Genomic DNA, 19,050 nt, shown 5'->3' on the forward strand with positions numbered 1-19,050 from the left:
AAGGGTGTCCTTATACTTCCTTGCTACTGAGCTAGCTTTAAAAGCGGCGTGGTAGAGTATCAACTTAGGTGTACATGAGAAGTGTTAGTAAAAAAAGTTATATATGTACATATTATCACGGGTTACATTGTTAAAACCTTTAATCCGACAAAGAAATTTTGGGTTGATCTTTTTTTCTGGCAATCGAAACAATGAAAAGCAAACATAAAAAAACAACAACATTTTTTTTTCACACAGCGGGGACCGGCCAACACGTGAAGTTCCGTATAACGTACACCGGCTTTTAGACGTGATATAGAAAAATGTCGCGCGGAATGAACACAGCAATACTAAATGCAAATTTCGGTAGGTATAAGCTAATTTTATCTTAGTATTTCAGATTCAGGTAATTCCATTTCATATCATTCAACAGATGACAAGTTCCTGGATGCTGTTTTCATATTTATAAACGTATTGACTATTATGAGTGCAGGCGTCTTCGGATGAGAACAAGTAATTCGGACTGGTGTCAGTGGTCTAACGCAGTCAGCTTTTGGGCTATTCCAGATAATATCTGAACCCCCCCCCCCCCCCATGGAAGGCACTTTTTTTTGTCCAAGGTGGGTATTTCCTGGCAGTTGTCCAGGGGGGTCTGTCCAGGGGGGTGTTCTGGAAACGGTTTGTCCAAGGGGGTCTTTTTGGGCAAAAATGCCTCCCATAGTCCTGTCCAGGGGGGTCTGTCCAAGGGGTGTTCTCGAAAGAGTTTGTCCAAGGGGGTCTTTTTGGGCAAAAATGCCTTCCATAGGCTTGTCCAGGGGGGTCTGTCCAAGGGGGGTTCTCGAAAAAGTTTGTCCAAGGGGGTCTTTTTGGGCAAAAATGCCTTCCATATGCTTGTCCAGGGGGGTCTGTCAAAGGGGGTTCTCGAAAGAGTTTGTCCAAGGGGGTCTTTTTGGGCAAAAATGCCTTCCATAGGCTTGTCCAGCGGGGTTTGTCCAAGGGGGGTTCTCGAATGAGTTTGTTCAATGGGGTCTTTTTGGGCAAAAATGGCTTCCGTAGGCTTGTCCGGGGGGGGGGGGGGATGGGGGTGCGGATCTGTCCAAGGGGGGTTCTGGAAACAGTTTGTCAGAGTTTACATGTCAAGTTCGTCCAAGGATCTGTCCAAGGGGGGTTCTGGAAACAGTTTGTCAGAGAGGGTATTTTCAGGCAAAAAAGCCTTCCAACGTCTTGTCCAGGGGTTTCTCTAAAGAGTTTGTCCAATTTAGATTGTCTCAAAGGTCAAGGTCACATTTAGAGGTAAAAGGTTAACATATCTTTTTTCCTGTTGTGTCCATCTCTCTGCTATCCACTAAGGGATTTTTATATTATTCTCGATATCACTCATCTCGCGTCATCTCTAATTTCGCAGTATTTGAGTTGCACTGCCTACGTGGTGTGTCAGAGAGGGTATTTTCAGGCAAAAAAGCCTTCCAACGTCTTGTCCAGGGGTTTCTCTAAAGAGTTTGTCCAATTTAGATTGTCTCAAAGGTCAAGGTCACATTTAGAGGTAAAAGGTTAACATATCTTTTTTCCTGTTGTGTCCATCTCTCTGCTATCCACTAAGGGATTTTTATATTATTCTCGATATCACTCATCTCGCGTCATCTCTAATTTCGCAGTATTTGAGTTGCACTGCCTACGTGGTGTTTACATGTCAAGTTCGTGACCTATTTTACACATGCTAGCAAAAAAATATTCTTTTCAGATGCTAGCAAAAAAATATTCTTTTCAGCAGTTACATTGCTAAATATTTTTATGCATCCGAAGGGAGGTATATTAGTTTTCAACTGTCTGTTCGTTAGTTCGTTTGTTCGTCACAATGGTAACTTTTTGCATGAAGGCACTTTACTCGCGAACCACTGCACCCAGGACCTTCAAACTTCACATGCTGATAGTACTTATTGAGTACACGACCCATACTCACTTTGGGGTCACCAGGTCATAGGTCAAGTTCACCAAATCAAAGGTCAAGGTGCTTCAGGGGCATTTGTCACCATTAGTGACAGCTCTTGTTTTACATATCTATCGCAAAAGCCCCCAAAAAAATCCATGAATTAAGCATTCATTTGCAATGTTTACAAGTTTGTCTGCCAGCTGATCAGCATTTGTCCTCATTATTTATGCAAATTAGGTCCCACCTATAGGTTAGAGAACACCAAATTTTATGTAACATCCCCCAGCTACACAGAAATGAATGAAATATCGGTATAAGGCGAAACATCATAACGTCTAAACTCAACAGATATTGGGGGGGGGGGGGGGATTGGGGCCCCGGGACCATCTCCTAAAAATACACTCATGATACAGAGCAGCGAATTGAAACATGTTAGATTAGTATCAGATAGAAAATATTCAGTAATAGTACAATTGTTAGGCTCCGATACATAATGACCACGCCCACGACTTTGTGGTGTAAATTACTTGCAAAATATCTTGTGTGTCCACTACCCAGAGGAAAATATTTTCAATAGAGCCAATGTAAACTGATAATATAGAACATTTAAATTGGCGCTTAACGACTTTTGAGTGTCCTGTTAGTTTGACTTAAGTCGCTTTTCAATGTTTTGTATATATTTAGTGTTTTTAACCTATGATGGTTTGGATTGCCACCATTGTTGAGCTATATTGCAAAATATCTTGTGTGTCCACTGCCCAGAGGAGAATATTTTCAATAGAGCCAATGTAAACTGATAATATAGAACATTTAAATTGGCGCTTAACGACTTTTGAGTGTCCTGTTAGTTTGACTTAAGTAGCTTTTCAATGTTTTGTATATATTTAGTGTTTTTAACCTATGATAGTTTGGATTGCCACCATTGTTGAGCTATACCGCGAAATTAGTGATGCTGACCTCACATGATGACAATGGCTGACTGTTGTTGTTTGAAGTACACATGGATGTTTCTTGAAAGATATTGGATTCATTTTCACACAGTAATTGATGCATATGACATGAAATATTGTGTTATAGACTAGAAATACTCTGTTGTGTTATTTCTTGTTTAATGTCGTTATGTCAAATGTCAAGTGCCGCGACAATACAGATGGATGGTATAATTGGCACAAATGTTCCCAGTGACGAGGCGACATGTCGTGCGCAAATCCTAGAGCCCTGGCTCAAAGGTCAAGGTCACAATTTGAGGTCAAAGGTCAACATGTCTTTTTTCCAGTCTGGTTCATAACTCTGCCATCCATTAAGGGATTTTTATATTGCTTGGCAGAAATGTTCCACATGATGAGACGATGTGTCACGCACAAAACCCAGACCCCTAGCTCAAAGGTCAAGGTCACAATTGGAAGTCAAATGTCAATAGGTTTTTTTTCTGTCTGGTTCAGAACTCTGTCATCCATCAAAGGATTACAGTATCACTCGGCATAAGTGTTCCCAATGATGAGAGAATATGTCATGCACAACACCCAGAACCCTAGCTTAAAGGTCAAGGTCACACTTGAAGGTAAAAGGTTATTAAGATTGTTTTCCTGTCTGGTCTGTAACTGTGTCATGCAAAACAGGATTTAAATCTCAGTTTGCACAAATATTCCGTTGGCTTTTTTCCTGTCCAGTCTGTAAGTCAACAATTCTTAAAGGGATTTTAATATTACTTGGCACAAATGTTCACCACCATGAGAGGTAGTGTCATGCACAAGAACCAGGGCCAGGTCAAGGTCACATTTGGAAGTCGAAGGTCAGATACAAGAATGACTTTGTCCATAGCATTTCTTCTCTATGCATGGAGGGATTTTGATGTAACTTGGCACAATTTTTCACCACCATGAGACGGATGTCATGTGCAAGAACCAGGTCCCTAGGTCTAAAGTCAAGTTCACACTTACAGGTCAAAAGTCAAATTTAAGAATGACTTTGTCCAGCATTTCTTCTTCTTGCAGAGAGGGATTTTGATGTAACTTGGCTCAAATGTTCACAACCATTAGGCACCCTTGTTAGCTCCCCAAAGCACAAAGTACTCAAAGTAAGCTATTGTGACCAGTCATTGTTGTTGTATGTTGTCCGTTGTGAGACGTGCGTCAGCCGTCAACATTGCCTTGTTAACACTCTAGAGGCCACGCATGTGACTCAATCTTTATGAAACTTAGTCAGAATGTTTGTCTTGATGATCTCTAGATCAAGTTCCAAACTTGGTCATGGTTTGAATGTGGGTAATCTGAGTTAAAAAACTAGGTCTCTAGGTCAAATCAAAGAAAAACCTTGTGTATGCAATAGGGACTGCATTTTACATTGGATTTTCATGAAATTTAATCACAATGTTTGTCTGGATAAAATCTAGATCAAGTTCAAATATGGGTCATCTGTGATCAAAAACTAGGTCACCTGCTCAAATCAAAGAATAACATTGTGTATGCAATAAGGGCTGCATTTTTCACTGGATCTTCATGAAATTTGATGAATCTAGGTTGAGTTCAAATAGGAGTCATCTGAGGTCAAGAACTAGGTCACACTGTAAATTCAAAGAAAATCTTCGTGAATGCAATAGGATTACATTTTAGGCAGGATGTTCAGGAACTTTAATGAAAATGTTTGCAATGATAAAAGTTAGGTCTGGACAGTTAAGATATGGGTCATGTTTGGTTAAAAATTAGCTCACCCGATCAAATCAAAGAATAACCTTGTGTATGCAGTAGGGGCTGCATTTTTCAGTGGATCTTCATGAAATTTGATCACAATGTTTGTCTTGATGAAAGCTAGGTCGAGTTTAAATATGGGTCATGTTGGGTCAAAAACTAGGTCACCTAGTCAAATCAAAGAAATACCTTGCCAATGCAAAAGAGGTCGCATTTTACAGGATATTCATTAAATTTGATCAAGCTGTTCTCAGGTGGGTGACCCAGGAATATTTGGTCCTCTTGTTTTTAGAATTACGTCCCTTTGTTATTACTATAAGTAGATTATATTGTAACTTTTCTATTACTGGCCATAGGGAAAAACCGAGACCACTTTTCTGTGACCAGTACAACATGCATGTTACACCCAATGTTTAGGTATTTGACCCAGACCTATCTATATTATAAAGATTTTTTGTTTGTTTAAGGATTAGTTTCCCTTTGTCGTTACTATATGTAACATATATGGTAACTTTTTTATAATCTGCCAAAATAATTCCATATGAAAACAACTGAAGGGTTTTATATATGCGAGATTTGTTATAACATATTGTATATACATGTATAGTCAATGTTGGGTGGTTAAAACCACCCCCGGTTTTAACCAGCGGTTTTAACCAGTTAACCAGTTAAAACCGCCCCGGTCAATACTCCCTGAAGTGGTCAATACCGGTCAATACTGGTCGATTGGTCAATACTGGTTAATTAGTCAATACTGACTGTTAAGATATTTTGCAGAGTTTATGAACAATTTAAATAATGACTGTTAACAGCATTTGGGGCTTGATGAAGGTATTTGCATGCATTATATTTAGTTCAAGCAACCAAATTAATACTCCCAAATTAGTCAGAAGTGGTCAATTTGTCAGCACTGGTTGATACTGGTCATTAAACTGCTAATTTAACTGAACTTCATTAAATTTTGTAGAAAGTATTTCATTAACTGTAGCAGTTAAGTGTTTGATTCACAAGTGATAAATCTAATTATTTTTACTGGTATTTAATTTGATGAAAAATTGCTGCCTACAACTGGACCCTTTCATTGAAGTGGTTTGTGTTTTGATAGCAAGTGTCACATTGCCTAACTGACACCATGTCTTACAATATACAACAGATTATATGTTGCAGGCCTATCTAGTCACTAATTAGCTGTCATGATCAATAATCCCACTGTATTAATGAGGTGCTTGAACATGGTAACTTTATCTAAAAAATATTAGTTATGCAATCAAAGTATTCAAATGACCAGTACTGACCACTGTATGTGTTGATCAGGGATACTGTGTAGGGCCAAAATTTGAATTGACCAGTACTGTCCATTTCAATTAGTGTAATTTATAGTAATAATTTTTTTAATTAATTCAAAATGAAGGCTATACTTTAAGGCGATAAAAGCATTTAATACACTAGTATTGACCACTGACCAGTCTAAGTATATTGTCCAGAACTGAGCCTGACCAGGACACATTGCCAAGGACCAAAACTGAATCGACCAGTATTGACCACTAATCCACTATACTTTTTAACAAACAAAATTTTATATTATTCAGATTGCTTTATAATTTTTACATTACTGTTACAGCTTGTTCAAATCTGTGAATGTGCATTATGTAAAAGTGTTGAATAAACCAGTATTGACCACCCAAGAGTGACCAAAGTATTGAATCGACCAGTATTGACCGGTATTGACCGGTTTTAACCAGTATTGACCGCCGGCCCGGTCAATACTCATATTGACCGGCTTTTTGCCAACATTGTGTATAGTACAATATTGTTTATACATCATTGACAGATATCAGTTTATAAAGTTGTGCTGCAGTAGAGGAATTTAGGTGCCTTCCAGTAGGGGACTTTGTATTGCATGGCAATACTTCATTCACTTGTTTCACCTGTATGACACTTTGAGATTTTGAGTAGCTAGTGACATTTAAGGGGTCCAATTTATTGTATAATGAATTAAGTTTGAGTTTAATTACCCAGCTGATTAGATAATTATGCATGCATTTGTTATTGTTGTTTGTAGCAAATTTAAAACAATGAAACGAAATATTGCTTGTGATGTGGCCGATGCAGTTAACTGGTATCTAAATAATTGAAATGAATTTTAATAACTATATATGAGCCGTGCCATGAGAAAACCAACATAGTGGGTTTGCGACCAGCATGGATCCAGACCAGACTGTCAGGATCAATGCTATTCGCTTTTAAAGCCTATTGAAGTTGGAGAAACTGTTAGCTAACAGCATGGATCCTGACGAGACTGGCGCAGGCTGGTCTGGATCCATGCTGGTCGCAAACCCACTATGTTGGTTTTCTCATGGCACGGCTCAATTATGTGTTTGTTACTGACTGCCTGTAACTATTGTTATATCTGAACAAAAGTGGTATGTTGCCTTTCACATACTATTGGCTGTAAGTTTGGAGCCACTGGGGCAAACTTTCTTTGATTGGCAAATTTATTGGTGCAAAGTGAAATTGTCCCAGAGGAAACCCTGTAATATGACAAGACAGGCGCAATAGATTTCTGTTACAGTAATTGAATGTACTTATTTATAAATAATCTTTGTTATTTGTAGGATCTTGAAGGAGATGCATAGTAACATATGATAAAGTCAACATAATGGATAATTACTTGAACTGGAACAGATATTACAGTGCTTATGGGGGTCCTGCACCAAGACTGGGTGCTGGATTAAGACCAGAAAGCGGACCTTCACCTGGAATGGGATTTGGACCTGGTTTGGGTTTTGGACAGCAGTTTGGTCCAGGAATGACTCCAGGTGTTACACCAGGTCAAGGCTTTGGACAGAATTTAGGACCAGTATTTGGACTGGGATTTGCTCCAGGAGTTGGGCAGTCTCCAAGATTTGGACAAGAACAAAGTTTTACACAGAACTTCGGGCAAGCTCCAGGATTTGGGTCAAACTTTGGACAAGGATCAGTGCAGCACCTAAGACCAGAAATGCTACAGGGACCTGCACTCTTATCAGCAGTAACAACATTGCCTGTAACTGCTAGCACTCCTGGGACTTTTGAGGGTAATACCAGTGGTATTCCCAATAAAAAACAGACTGCTTCACAGAACAACCCTTCCCTACCACAAAATACGGGTGCTGGTGGGCAGATTTCTAAGAGCGGTCAGCTTAGCTTCAACTCTGCCTCAGTGAATGTTTCAAAGTGTAGTAAGGATAAGACTTGCAGAGTGGATAAACAGTACAAGAAGGACTTGTCAGAATCTTGTACAACTAAATTGAAAACCATTGAAAAGAAATCAGAAACCAAGAAAAACATTTTGTGTGAAAGGGAAAGGATGTCATTGCAGAAAAGAACAGAAAGTACTAAAGCAGATGTAGGTGAAACATTTCAGAGTGATACGCCTGACAAAATATCTAACAAACTTGAGAACCCGCATTATATTGACAATAAACAAGAAATGGAGAATGAATTGAATATGTATCAAACTAAAGAGTGTTTAACAAAAAGTACCAGTGATGTTAGGGAAGATATAAATGGTAAAATTGTCACAGGGGATAAAGATGAAATGTCAGTAAGTGGGTCAGGAGTTGTAATGGATGAAAACAATAGTGCAAATAAAGTAGAAGAGGACAGTAATGGGCAGGATGAAAGTAGTAGTAGTAGAACTCCATCACATTTTCAGTTGGCACTGACAAAGGCTTTAGATGCATTAGCTCATGGGAAGTTTGGGTCAAGTGCGGCGGAACACACAAACTTGAACACTCTGCCTCCAAATGTGGTCAGATCTTTGTCATTTGCAGAAACATCAAATTCACAACCAACAATATGTTTGGCATCAGATCCACAGACTATGAACACACAGTTATTACAAAAGGAACTTTCAGGTGATGTCTCAGAAAAACAAGCATTGGTGTTGAAGAAAAACGATGATGTTGCTAAAGATGATTCAGAGGATAGTGGTAAATTATATGAGCCGCGCCATGAGAAAACCAACATAGTGGCTTTGCGGCCAGCATGGATCCAGACCAGCCTGCGCATCTGCGCAGTCTGATCAGGATCCCTGATTGCAATAGGCTTTGAAAGCAAACAGCATAGACCAAGAAAAGACTGCGAGGATGTGCAGTCTGGTCTGGATCCATGCTGGTCGCAAAGCCACTATGTTGGTTTTCTCATGGCGTGGTTCATATATCTGTTCATTCTTAATATATAAGGCTGTTGTTGTTAGATGTATTCAGATTAACCTGGTAACTATTAGAACTTTAGACTTGGGTATAATTAAGAATTGAAGATACGTCTGATATATACACTTGCAAAGCAGGTGAAAAAAACTGAAATTTATGTGAATTATATTTTTTGTTCACACACACAGGTTACGAGTTAAAAATATCATATATATATCTGCAGGTAAGAGACTATAAAAATACTTACATATTTTTCTTGCAAGCTGATACTTTGCATAAGCTGATTTTTAGCTCGACTATTCGAAGAATAAGTAGAGCTATCCTACTCACCACGGCGTCGGCGTCACACCCTGGTTAAGTTTTTCGTACCAGTCCACATTTTGACAAAGTCTTTTGAGATAAAGCTTTGAAACTTTCAACACTTGTTTACCATCACCATGTCCAGTTATAGGCAAGAGTACATAACTCTGTCAAGCATTTTGACTGAATTATGGCCCCTTCTGACTTAGAAATCTTGGTTAAGTTTTTCGTACCAGTTCATATTTTGACTAAGTCTTTTGAGATAAAGCTTTGAAACTTTCAACACTTGTTTACCATCACCATGTCCAGTTGTAGGCAAGAGTACATAACTCCATCAAGCATTTTGGTTGAATTATTGCCCCTTTTTGACTTAGAATTCTTGGTTAAGTTTTTCGTACCAGTCTACATTTTGACAAAGTCTTTTGAGATAAAGCTTTGAAACTTTCAACACTTGTTTACCATCACCAGGTCCAGTTGTAGGCAAGAGTACATAACTCCATCAAGAATTTTGGCTGAATTATGGCCCCTTCTGACTTAGAAATCTTGGTTAAGTTTTTCGTACCAGTTTATATTTTGTGTAAAGTGTTCGACAAATGGCTTTGAAACTTTTATATCTTGTTCAGTATTATAGTCTCTATCAATAGGCAAGAGTACATAACTCTGTCATCTTTTTTGGCTGAATTATGGCCCTTTTTGAACTTGGAAATTGGTTCTGTTTTGGTATATGTCCATGTTTTGTCAAGACTATAAAATTATTTTGACATATGGCTTTTAAACTTTAAACATTTGTTTATCATTATGATTTCCATCTGTAGGCAAGAGTACATAACTCTGACAACTATTTTGGCTGAATTATGGCCCTTTCTTCGACATCGAAATTTTTGTCAAAACTATTTGAACTGTGGCTTTGAAACTTTTAACACTAGTATATCAACATGATTTCCATCTGTAGGCAAGTGTACATAACTGTCAACTATTTTGACTGAATTATGACCCTTTTTGGACTTGGAAATTAGTTAAATTTTTCATACAAGTCCATATTTTGCCTAACATATAACTTAATAACATATTTGCCATCATGGTCACACATTGCCATTTAGTGCAAGACTAATCGAAATCCACAAATACAGGAACACTTTTTGCTGAATCCATTTTTTTCTTTTGTCTGAAAATCTATGGAAATATTTTGACCCCTTTCTTCAATCAATTCTTCGAATAGTCGAGCGCGCTGTCATCCGACAGCTCTTGTTAGAAGTGATTTTTAGCTTGACTTTTCGAAGAAAAATTAGAGCTATTGCACTTGCTCCAGCATTGACGCCGGCGTTGCTGTTGGTTAAAAGTTATTGATAAAGTCAAATATCTCTGTTACTATCAAAGCTATTTACTTGAAACTTAAAATGCTTATTTACTATCAAAGTCTGCACCAGGAGAAACAATCCCCATAACTCTGATTTGAATTTTGACAGAATTATGCCCCTTTTTAACTTAGAATTTTTTATTAAAGGTTTTGATAAAGTCAAATATCTGTTACCATTATGATCATAGCTTTTGAGTTGAGACTTGAAATAATTGGATACAGTTTTTGAAAAGTCAAATATCTCTGTTAGTATTAAAGCTTTTGACTTGAAACTTAAAACAGTTATTTACTATCAAAGTCTACACCAGAAGAAACAATCACCATAACTCTGGTTTGAATTTTGACAGAGTTATGCCCCTTTTTACATGAGAATTTTTTTGTTAAAATTTTATAAAGTTTTTACTGGCAAAACTCTAATTCAGAGTCAAACACTGACAAAAATCGAATGCACTGTCTTACGGACAGCTCTTGTTAGTATTTTAAAGTACTTGTTACCTAAATTCTGTCAAAACCTACAGGTATGATTCCATATTTCAGATGAAGACCCAGGGTATGTTCAGTCCCAACTGTATATTGGTAACCTGGCTGTCAACACTTCGCAGGTAAATTCAAGTTCTATAAAATATGTTAATATTGTGCATACTCATTGAATTTTTCAGCTAAAAGTGTACAGTGACTTAGCAGATAAGATAGCTGACTTTGAGTCATTGCCATGCTATGGCACTCATACTTGGGCTATAATAGAACCCGTTTGAGAAAAACTTCCAACTGGGTTTTGGAAGTTGGGCAGTTTTGCTCAAGTGCCTGTTCATGAAACAATATTGTGTCTGTGGGACAAAAAAGTAGATTGATATAACATTATTTTTGATAAGGATGCTTCATGTTTCGTGTCCAGAGTATAATCTAATATTGACGTTAAACTTAACCATATATGTAGCTGGTAATGAGCTGATGTTCAGAGCACATGAACCAGGTTAGTTGGCTAAAAGGCAAGATCACAAATGGAGCAATACGTCAAATTTGTCTGTGGTATTTTGTGTTGGGAGCATAACTTAATAACCATTCAAGATGTTGAATTTAGTCTTGGCATATTGGTAGTTGGCATTTAAACAGTGTGCAAGCTCATGAACTGGGTCTGTTGGGGAAAGATCAAGGCAACAGCTAGGTCAAAACTGCGTTTTCTATTTTGTGTCCAGAGCATAACATAATAAGAACTCAAGGTATTGACATCAAATTCGGCATATTGGTAGGTGGCGATGAGACCATGTGCAGATATGTCAAAGGTCAAGGTTACAAATTTAGTTCAGATGTCAAATCTGCCCCCCCCCCCACCCACCCCGCAAACACATACAAAAATAAAAATATTATTGATTGTTTTTATCTGTCGTGTTCCAGAAAGAAATACTGAACCTGCTAAAGGAGTATAAAGTACAGCAAGTTTGGATGGCTTATCATAAGAACAAGTGTGGTGATATGTAAGTTATGTATCATGTTTATATTAATTTTTCTATATGCTTGTCTAAGATTCAAGGAGACATATGGAATCACTACTGTTGTTCACTGCTTAGCTTCAGCAGTTCTCACCCAGTTATCACCAAACTATGTCAGAATGTTTGCGGGCATAATATCTCAGCCAAGTTTCGGAACCAGCCTGACCTCAGTTGCTGAGATTCTAGACTTATGCCCCTAAAATTATTCAAATTGCTTAAACTTAATTTTAAACCAAATTTATACAGAAGCTGTTTTCTATAATATCTAGACAAGGTTTGTTAACCAACCATTTCAGAAGGATGTCTCAAAAGTTTTTACCCTTAAGTTAGTCAGAATTGCAAAACTGTTGCATATCAGAATTGATTTGTTTTAACAGACCTGTGTAAATTGTGACTGTAACCCTTATTTTAAAAAACAAGAAGCTGTGTTCAATAAACACTTGATGCCCCCGGTGGCATCCTTGTTGATACAAAGCAAAGTCCAAAACGAGGTCAAGTTCAAGGTCAAGGTCAAACTGAAGTCAGGTGATGTCTGAAGATGAGGAATGGTCACAGGTTACATCTGCATTAGTATCAAGTCATTCTAAATAGGGGTATTGATGCTAGATGAAACGGTCCCATTTAGTTAACCTCGTACAAATGGACGGACAGGACGATCACTATATGCCTCCCTCATCAGTAGATGCCGGGGGCATAAAAACAGTTAACTTTATTTTGAATGGCACATACCTTTAAAAACCTTTCACAATGGTGTGATTGATATTGAAAGTACTGATATTTCATTTGTCATGCAGCTACTACTACAGCTGACATTTGAATGTTACAGATTTTTAACCACAAACTACTCACATTTTTGGTTTCATAAACGATACTGGATGATAAAATGTTTCTTTGTGTTATAGTTGTGCTTTTGTGAAGGTATCCTCACTAAAGGAGACGAGACGTATTGTGAAAGAGATGGAAGAGGCATTTCTTAGAGGAAAAATTCTTACTTTACGATTTGCAGCAGCCACTGACTTTGATGACTATGACATCAGAAAACCAAGTGGTAATTTTCCTTTATACTCTGGATATTCTTGAATTTCTTCAAATTTTAGTTAAATGGTTACTCTGTGATTAGTTTCAGTAGAAAATTGGTTTGGTTAAAAAATGTTTTAGAATTAGTTAAATTGTAAAGTCTTAACCTTTAGCCTGCTGGAGGCAAATGATTCTGCCTTTGCGACTAGCGCAAACCAAGATCAGCCTGCACAGGCTGATCATGGTCTGCACTGTTTGCTATTCAGTTAGTAAATTTTCATAGAATACCCCTTCAAATCATTAATGGTACTGTTCAAACTGAATAATGGACCAGTTCATTTTAGAAATTTAGCAGGGTAAGGGTTAAAGCTGCATGCCTTCAGATTTATGTCAAATTTTTCGAAATTTTGAAAATGCCATCTGTAGTTAGTAAATGCAATAGAAAGACATAATAAAGTGATTCAATGCATTTTAGGAACTTGTTATCTCCAATAACACCTTTTTAGTAAATAAATACATGAAAAAAATCTCAAAAGTGTAAGTCACACTATTAGAATTCAATAGAAAATGAAATAAATTTAGCAGTATTTTGCATCATACACATTAAAATATCTATTTAAACAGTACTGCTTTACCATTTTCGACAACTAATTTTAATTGCTGTCTGTTTACAAAATTATTGAAGTTTTTATGTTGATCTGGAGGCATGTCCATTTAAGGCATTTAAGCTCAGTTATTGTACAAGTTTGTAAATACAGACAGAATTTTGAAAAATACTGTTTAGCAAATCTTTCAACTAGGTAAAAAAAAAAAAATTTCTCCTTTCTACACACAAATAAAAGATGGACAAATAACTAATATTATGGTGTATATGTTAGAAGATATGAAAATAATTTGATAATCTGAGTCTCCTAGGTTACTTTTCAAAATTTGTGTGATGTCATGTAAACTTTTGACATCATTTTTAACTGTTGTAAATCATACTTTACTGGTTAATTTATAGAACTGTGGAGAAAAAAGAAATACAGGCATCTGACTGTAGGTTTTTTGAGTATTAGAAAACTGAAATGTGTATTTACAGCCAAGTCATTGAAGAACAAAGAACTTCCACAAAGTCTATCGGGCATGCAGGCATCAAGTGCACATCTTATTGTGCCTGTTCATTCATCGTCCACAGTTCAGACGCGAGCAACAGTCAACACAGTAACAACAAGTTCCACACAGATTGTACCACCTACACAGGAGACGATGGAGTACCCAACCTCTGAAGGGCTTTTACCAGAAGAAATGCATGGTACATTCCAGACGGGGACCTCAACTGCACCGCAGTTACCACCCAATCTACAGTCCCTTGTTTCATCTTTATTTAAGAAAACTTCAAATAATTCAGCAGACGTTACATGTAAAGTGACGTCTGCTCAACCATGCCATCAGGCTGCTTCCAACCTGTCATCAACAGCCCCTTCTCATCAGTCGCCTCCAAAGCAGTTTTCAGATCTGCCTTTAGCAGGAAAGAAAGAAACAGATCTAGCTATGCCTCTTCACCAGACATCAACTCCTCAGCAGTCTGGGACAGTTAGTACAAATCAGTGCTCCCCAGATATGCAGTCTTGGGCAGCACTTACACTGGAATTATCGTCAAAATTACGGTGTGCCACAGCTTTTGCGAGGGGTAAACTAAATGAACAGGTCACAAATAAGTTTCCAAATTCATGTAATGAGGAACAGCATATGCCGGAGAAGGATCTGGTTGTAGAGTCCCAGTCAACATCAATGCACCAGGAGTCGAAATTTTTACAGTATACCCAAGCATTATGTCCAAATGCTCCTTTATTAGGTAAAGTTTTATAATAAGATACTTTCTTTAGTTTATAAATTATTATTAAGTTACTGTCGTTAAATTTTAAAGACAGACAATTTAAAGTTGAACATCTTGAGTCGGTGATTTCATCTCTTGAAACAAACTTTGTAAGCTAGTTGGAATTGTTTCAGGTTTAAAATTGTGTTTAGAGATAGTAATTTACATTTTGCACTAGTCGTGGTCTTCTTAATTTATTTGAACTTAGCATGAGGCATATTATACAACAGTATTGAAACTAGTTGGGTTTTATGTGTGTTTCAGAATAGGTGTTATTTTTTTGCAGGAGTGAAATATGTTACTGAGTATTTAGGTCCATCAAAGAGTGTCCAGTATATCTGTGGACTATGTGGAAGGTTGTTTCAAGGTTCCGACATAGCTAGCCACATTGTTAGCTTTGACCATAGGATGAACTTCTTTGTAAGTACAGAGATTTTTACTAAGCACTTGTCGAGTCATACAGGGTTCCAAATCGTAAAATGTCTGTCTGAATCTTATTATAATATCTAATCATGGCATGAGCGCTGGTCAAAGAAAGCTTTGAAGCTTTCTTAAGTTCTCTATCTAGAATGTTCTTTACTGTATTAACATAAGCCATTGGATAAGCTCCCTCAGTTATTGTAGATCTGGTCCCAGAGTTTTGTAAGTTTAAATGAGCCGTGCCATGAGAAAACCAACATAGTGGGTGTGCGACCAGCATGGATCCTGACCAGACAGCGCGGATGCTGTTTGCTTTTAAAGCCTACTGCAATTAGAGAAACCATTAGCGAACAGCATGGATCCTGACCAGACTGCGCGGATGCGCAGGCTGGTCTGGATCCATGCTGGTCGCAAACCCACTATGTTGATTTTCTCATGGCACGGCTCAGATTATTAAGGTCTTTACTCCCATACCATAATTATTTTAGTCTCAAATATGATAACCTGAAACAACTGGTTAAACAGACCAGTATATTTCAAATCAGCTTAGCATATCTACTTTACGGGGCAACATGTTTTAGATTAGCAGTGCTCGAGATTTATAAGATTATTTATTATATTTATTATTTATAGATATTGAAGGCTGGGTAGTATTTGCAATGGTTTTACTAATTCTTTTAGGCAGGTCGCTACCAAATCAAATGTAAGCCGCCGCTGGTCTAGTCGTAAGTAGTCCAAATATAAATAGTGCAGATCTTTCTCCCTTTCCTTGTGCCCTTTCTCAACAGCATTGTGTTTTCTTTTACTCTACCGAGTTTCAGTATGTATAGGTAGCATTCTATTGAAATCGGCATGTTCCTATTGCATGCAGTGTAAGAATTTAATGTCTCGAAAAGAGAAATTGAAAGAAGCGAAAAGGAGTAAATTCAGCGGGTTGTATTAACCAAACTACTTTCCTTAAATAAAGGTTAACAACCCCTTTTCTTTTTGCTTCCTTAAGTAGCAGTATAGTTCTTTATGGAAAATTATGCCCCTTTTGAACTGAGAAGTATTGGTTAAAGTTTTTCAAAGAGTATAATACCGTGTTTTTAACCATTGCAGATGCTACTTTAAAACTTTACATTATTAAGTAATAACAAAAAGTTACAACATCAAGTTTAATAACTCATACTTTAATTTTAACAAAATTAAAACCATTCTTGGGCTAAAGAAAAATTAGGTTGAAGTTTCGCATACAATTTTCTCTTTCTCAAGTCAATGCATTTATTCAACAGAAACTATACAATTTATTGAGGTGGATAAAACTTGGTGAAAGGTGCATGTCACATAACTTTGAATTGTATTTTTGCAGAGTTATGACTCTTTTTGGACTTGGAAAATTGCTATCTCCATAACTAACGCAGATACTTTGTTGAAACTTCATACAGGTGTTGGATGAAATTGAACAAGATCACAGCATCAAGTCCCATAACTCTTACATGAATTTGGTCAATATGCCTATTCTCAGATAGAAAATCCATTTTACTGACAAGCCTTCGAATACCTGAGCATGCTGTCCTGAGACCACTCATTATGTCTCCCCCAGGAGACATATTGTTTTTGCCCTGTCCGTCCGTCCGTCCGTACGTCACACTTCATTTCCGAGCAATAACTGGAGAACCATTTGACCTAGAACCTTCAAACTTTATAGGGTTGTAGGGCTGCTGGAGTAGACGACCCCTATTGTTTTTGGGGTCACTCCGTCAAAGGTCAAGGTCACAGGGGCCCGAACATTGAAAACCATTTCCGATCAATAACTAGAGAACCACTTGACCCAGAATGTTGAAACTTCATAGGGTGATTGGTCATAAAGAGTTGATGACCCCTATTGATTTTAGGGTCACTCCATCAAAGGTCAAGGTCACAGGGGCCTGAACATGGAAAACCATTTCCGATCAATAACTGGAGAACCACTTGACCCAGAATGTTGAAACTTCATAGGACGATTGTACATGCAAAGTAGATGACCCCTATCGATTTTGGGGTCACTCCGTCAAAGGTCAAGGTCACAGGGGCCTGAACATTCAAAACCATTTCCGATCAATAACTAGAGAACCACTTGACCCAGAATGTTGAAACTTCATAGGATGATTGTACATGCAAAGTAGATGACCCCTATCGATTTTGGGGTCACTCCATTAAAGGTCAAGGTCACAGGGGCCCGAACATTGAAAACCATTTCCGATCATTAACTAGAGAACCACTTGACCCAGAATGTTGAAACTTCATAGGGTGATTGGTCATAAAGAGTAGATGACCCCTATTGATTTTGGGGTCACTCCATCAAAGGTCAAGGTCACAGGGGCCTGAACATGGAAAACCATTTCCGATCAATAACTAGAGAACCACTTGACCCAGAATGTTGAAACTTCATAGGATGATTGGTCATGCAGAGTAGATGACCCCTAACGATTTTGGGGTCACTCTGTGAAAGGTCAAGGTCACAGGGGCCTGAACATTGAAAACCATTTCCGGTCAGTAACTTGAGAACCACTTGACCCAGAATGTTGAAACTTCATAGGATGATTGGTCATGCAGAGTAGATGACCCCTAATGATTTTAGGGTCACTCTGTTAAAGGTCAAGGCCACAGGGGCCTGAACATGGAAAACCATTTCCAATCAATAACTTGAGAACCTCTCAACCCAGAATGTTGAAACTTCATAGGATGATTGAACATGCAGAGTACATGACCCCTATTGATTTTGGGGTCAGTCTATTAAAGGTCAAGGTCACAGTGGCTTGTTCATGTAAAATCAGTGTTGAAATTTAGCGGGATGATTGGACATGCCAAGTACATGATCCCTATTGCAGCCAACCATCAGTGTCTCTTTGACTTTCGCTCCTGACCCCTGTTGACTTCTTGCCTATAGGACTTTGCATTGGGGGAGACATGCACTTTTTTACAAAAGCATTTTCTAGTTGTTACTTGATGTAATATTTTTTTTAAAATGGACATATTTATTTGAAATAGCCATTTTAGCCACTGACCTCAAGATTCTAGACCAACATGATTTAATGATTTTACTGTATTTAGCAATTTGCTGTCTTAGTCACACCATTTTGTCTTATTAAAGTTTTTCATGTTTAAATATCTTCAGAACAAAAATTTTCAAACTCATTTATCAGGAAAATTTTGTTTTGTGTCTTTGAAAAGATTGATCAATACAAACAGCAGTCAAAGAAAATAAATGGAAGTGGGAAAAGTAAGAATACGTCATCCAGTGAGCAGCCAGTCAGGTGTGGAACCAAGAAACATTTGTCATCCAGTGATCTGCCAGTCTGGTGTGGGACTTGGTCACAGTGGAAGCCGGCTATGGCACTTGTACCGTTTTTGGGTGTTCCGGAGGTCCTCAAGGTGGCTAAACCTGTACAACTAGAGGGAGGAAAGGGTTGTGTGCTGTACTACAGATACCTCATCAGAGAAGACAAACAACATGATTGTTGTGCCGGTAATACACCAACACCTGTAATAACAATCACCTGTAAACAGAGACCACCTGCTCTCTATAAAGATCAAAAGTTGCATTTCTGCTTTAAACATTTTCAGTGTATTATAAAGTGTGAATAAAAGCTACCTGCACATATAGAACACTTTTTGACTTACCCAAGCCTGGTCTTTATATACAGGTTTGACCGTAGGCATGTTAATTACAGTTAAATCTGTCTTCAAAGACCACCTTTGTTAAGTCTAATGATAGTCTGTGTTAACAGGTGGTCTGTCTAACAAAGCAGAGGCCGTGTTCATAGTTAATTAGAAATTGACCTTATGTAGATA

The 19,050-nt window shown here is 37.8% G+C and overlaps 2 protein-coding genes across 2 annotated transcripts in view; both read left to right on the plus strand.

The window, feature by feature from the left end:
• The first annotated feature begins 232 nt into the window (after positions 1-232).
• Positions 233-15,339, plus strand: LOC128558435 (uncharacterized). The gene is made up of 7 exons (XM_053547589.1): positions 233-345; positions 7,212-8,570; positions 10,987-11,051; positions 11,845-11,924; positions 12,842-12,987; positions 14,038-14,793; positions 15,101-15,339. Exons 2-7 carry the CDS (start codon positions 7,256-7,258, stop codon positions 15,322-15,324), a joined length of 2,586 nt encoding a protein of 861 aa, XP_053403564.1. The 5' UTR covers positions 233-345; positions 7,212-7,255; the 3' UTR covers positions 15,325-15,339.
• Positions 15,340-18,435: 3,096 nt separating this feature from the next.
• LOC123556048 (uncharacterized) overlaps positions 18,436-19,050 on the plus strand; it is a 33,884-nt gene continuing 33,269 nt past the window's right edge. The window contains exon 1 of the mRNA XM_053547590.1: positions 18,436-18,724. Coding sequence (XP_053403565.1) covers positions 18,589-18,724 — 136 coding nt within the window. The 5' untranslated portion in view covers positions 18,436-18,588. The remainder of the gene's footprint in view (positions 18,725-19,050) is intronic.

Source organism: Mercenaria mercenaria, chromosome 7, assembly GCF_021730395.1.
Source record: "Mercenaria mercenaria strain notata chromosome 7, MADL_Memer_1, whole genome shotgun sequence".
Lineage (NCBI taxonomy): Eukaryota > Metazoa > Mollusca > Bivalvia > Venerida > Veneridae > Mercenaria > Mercenaria mercenaria.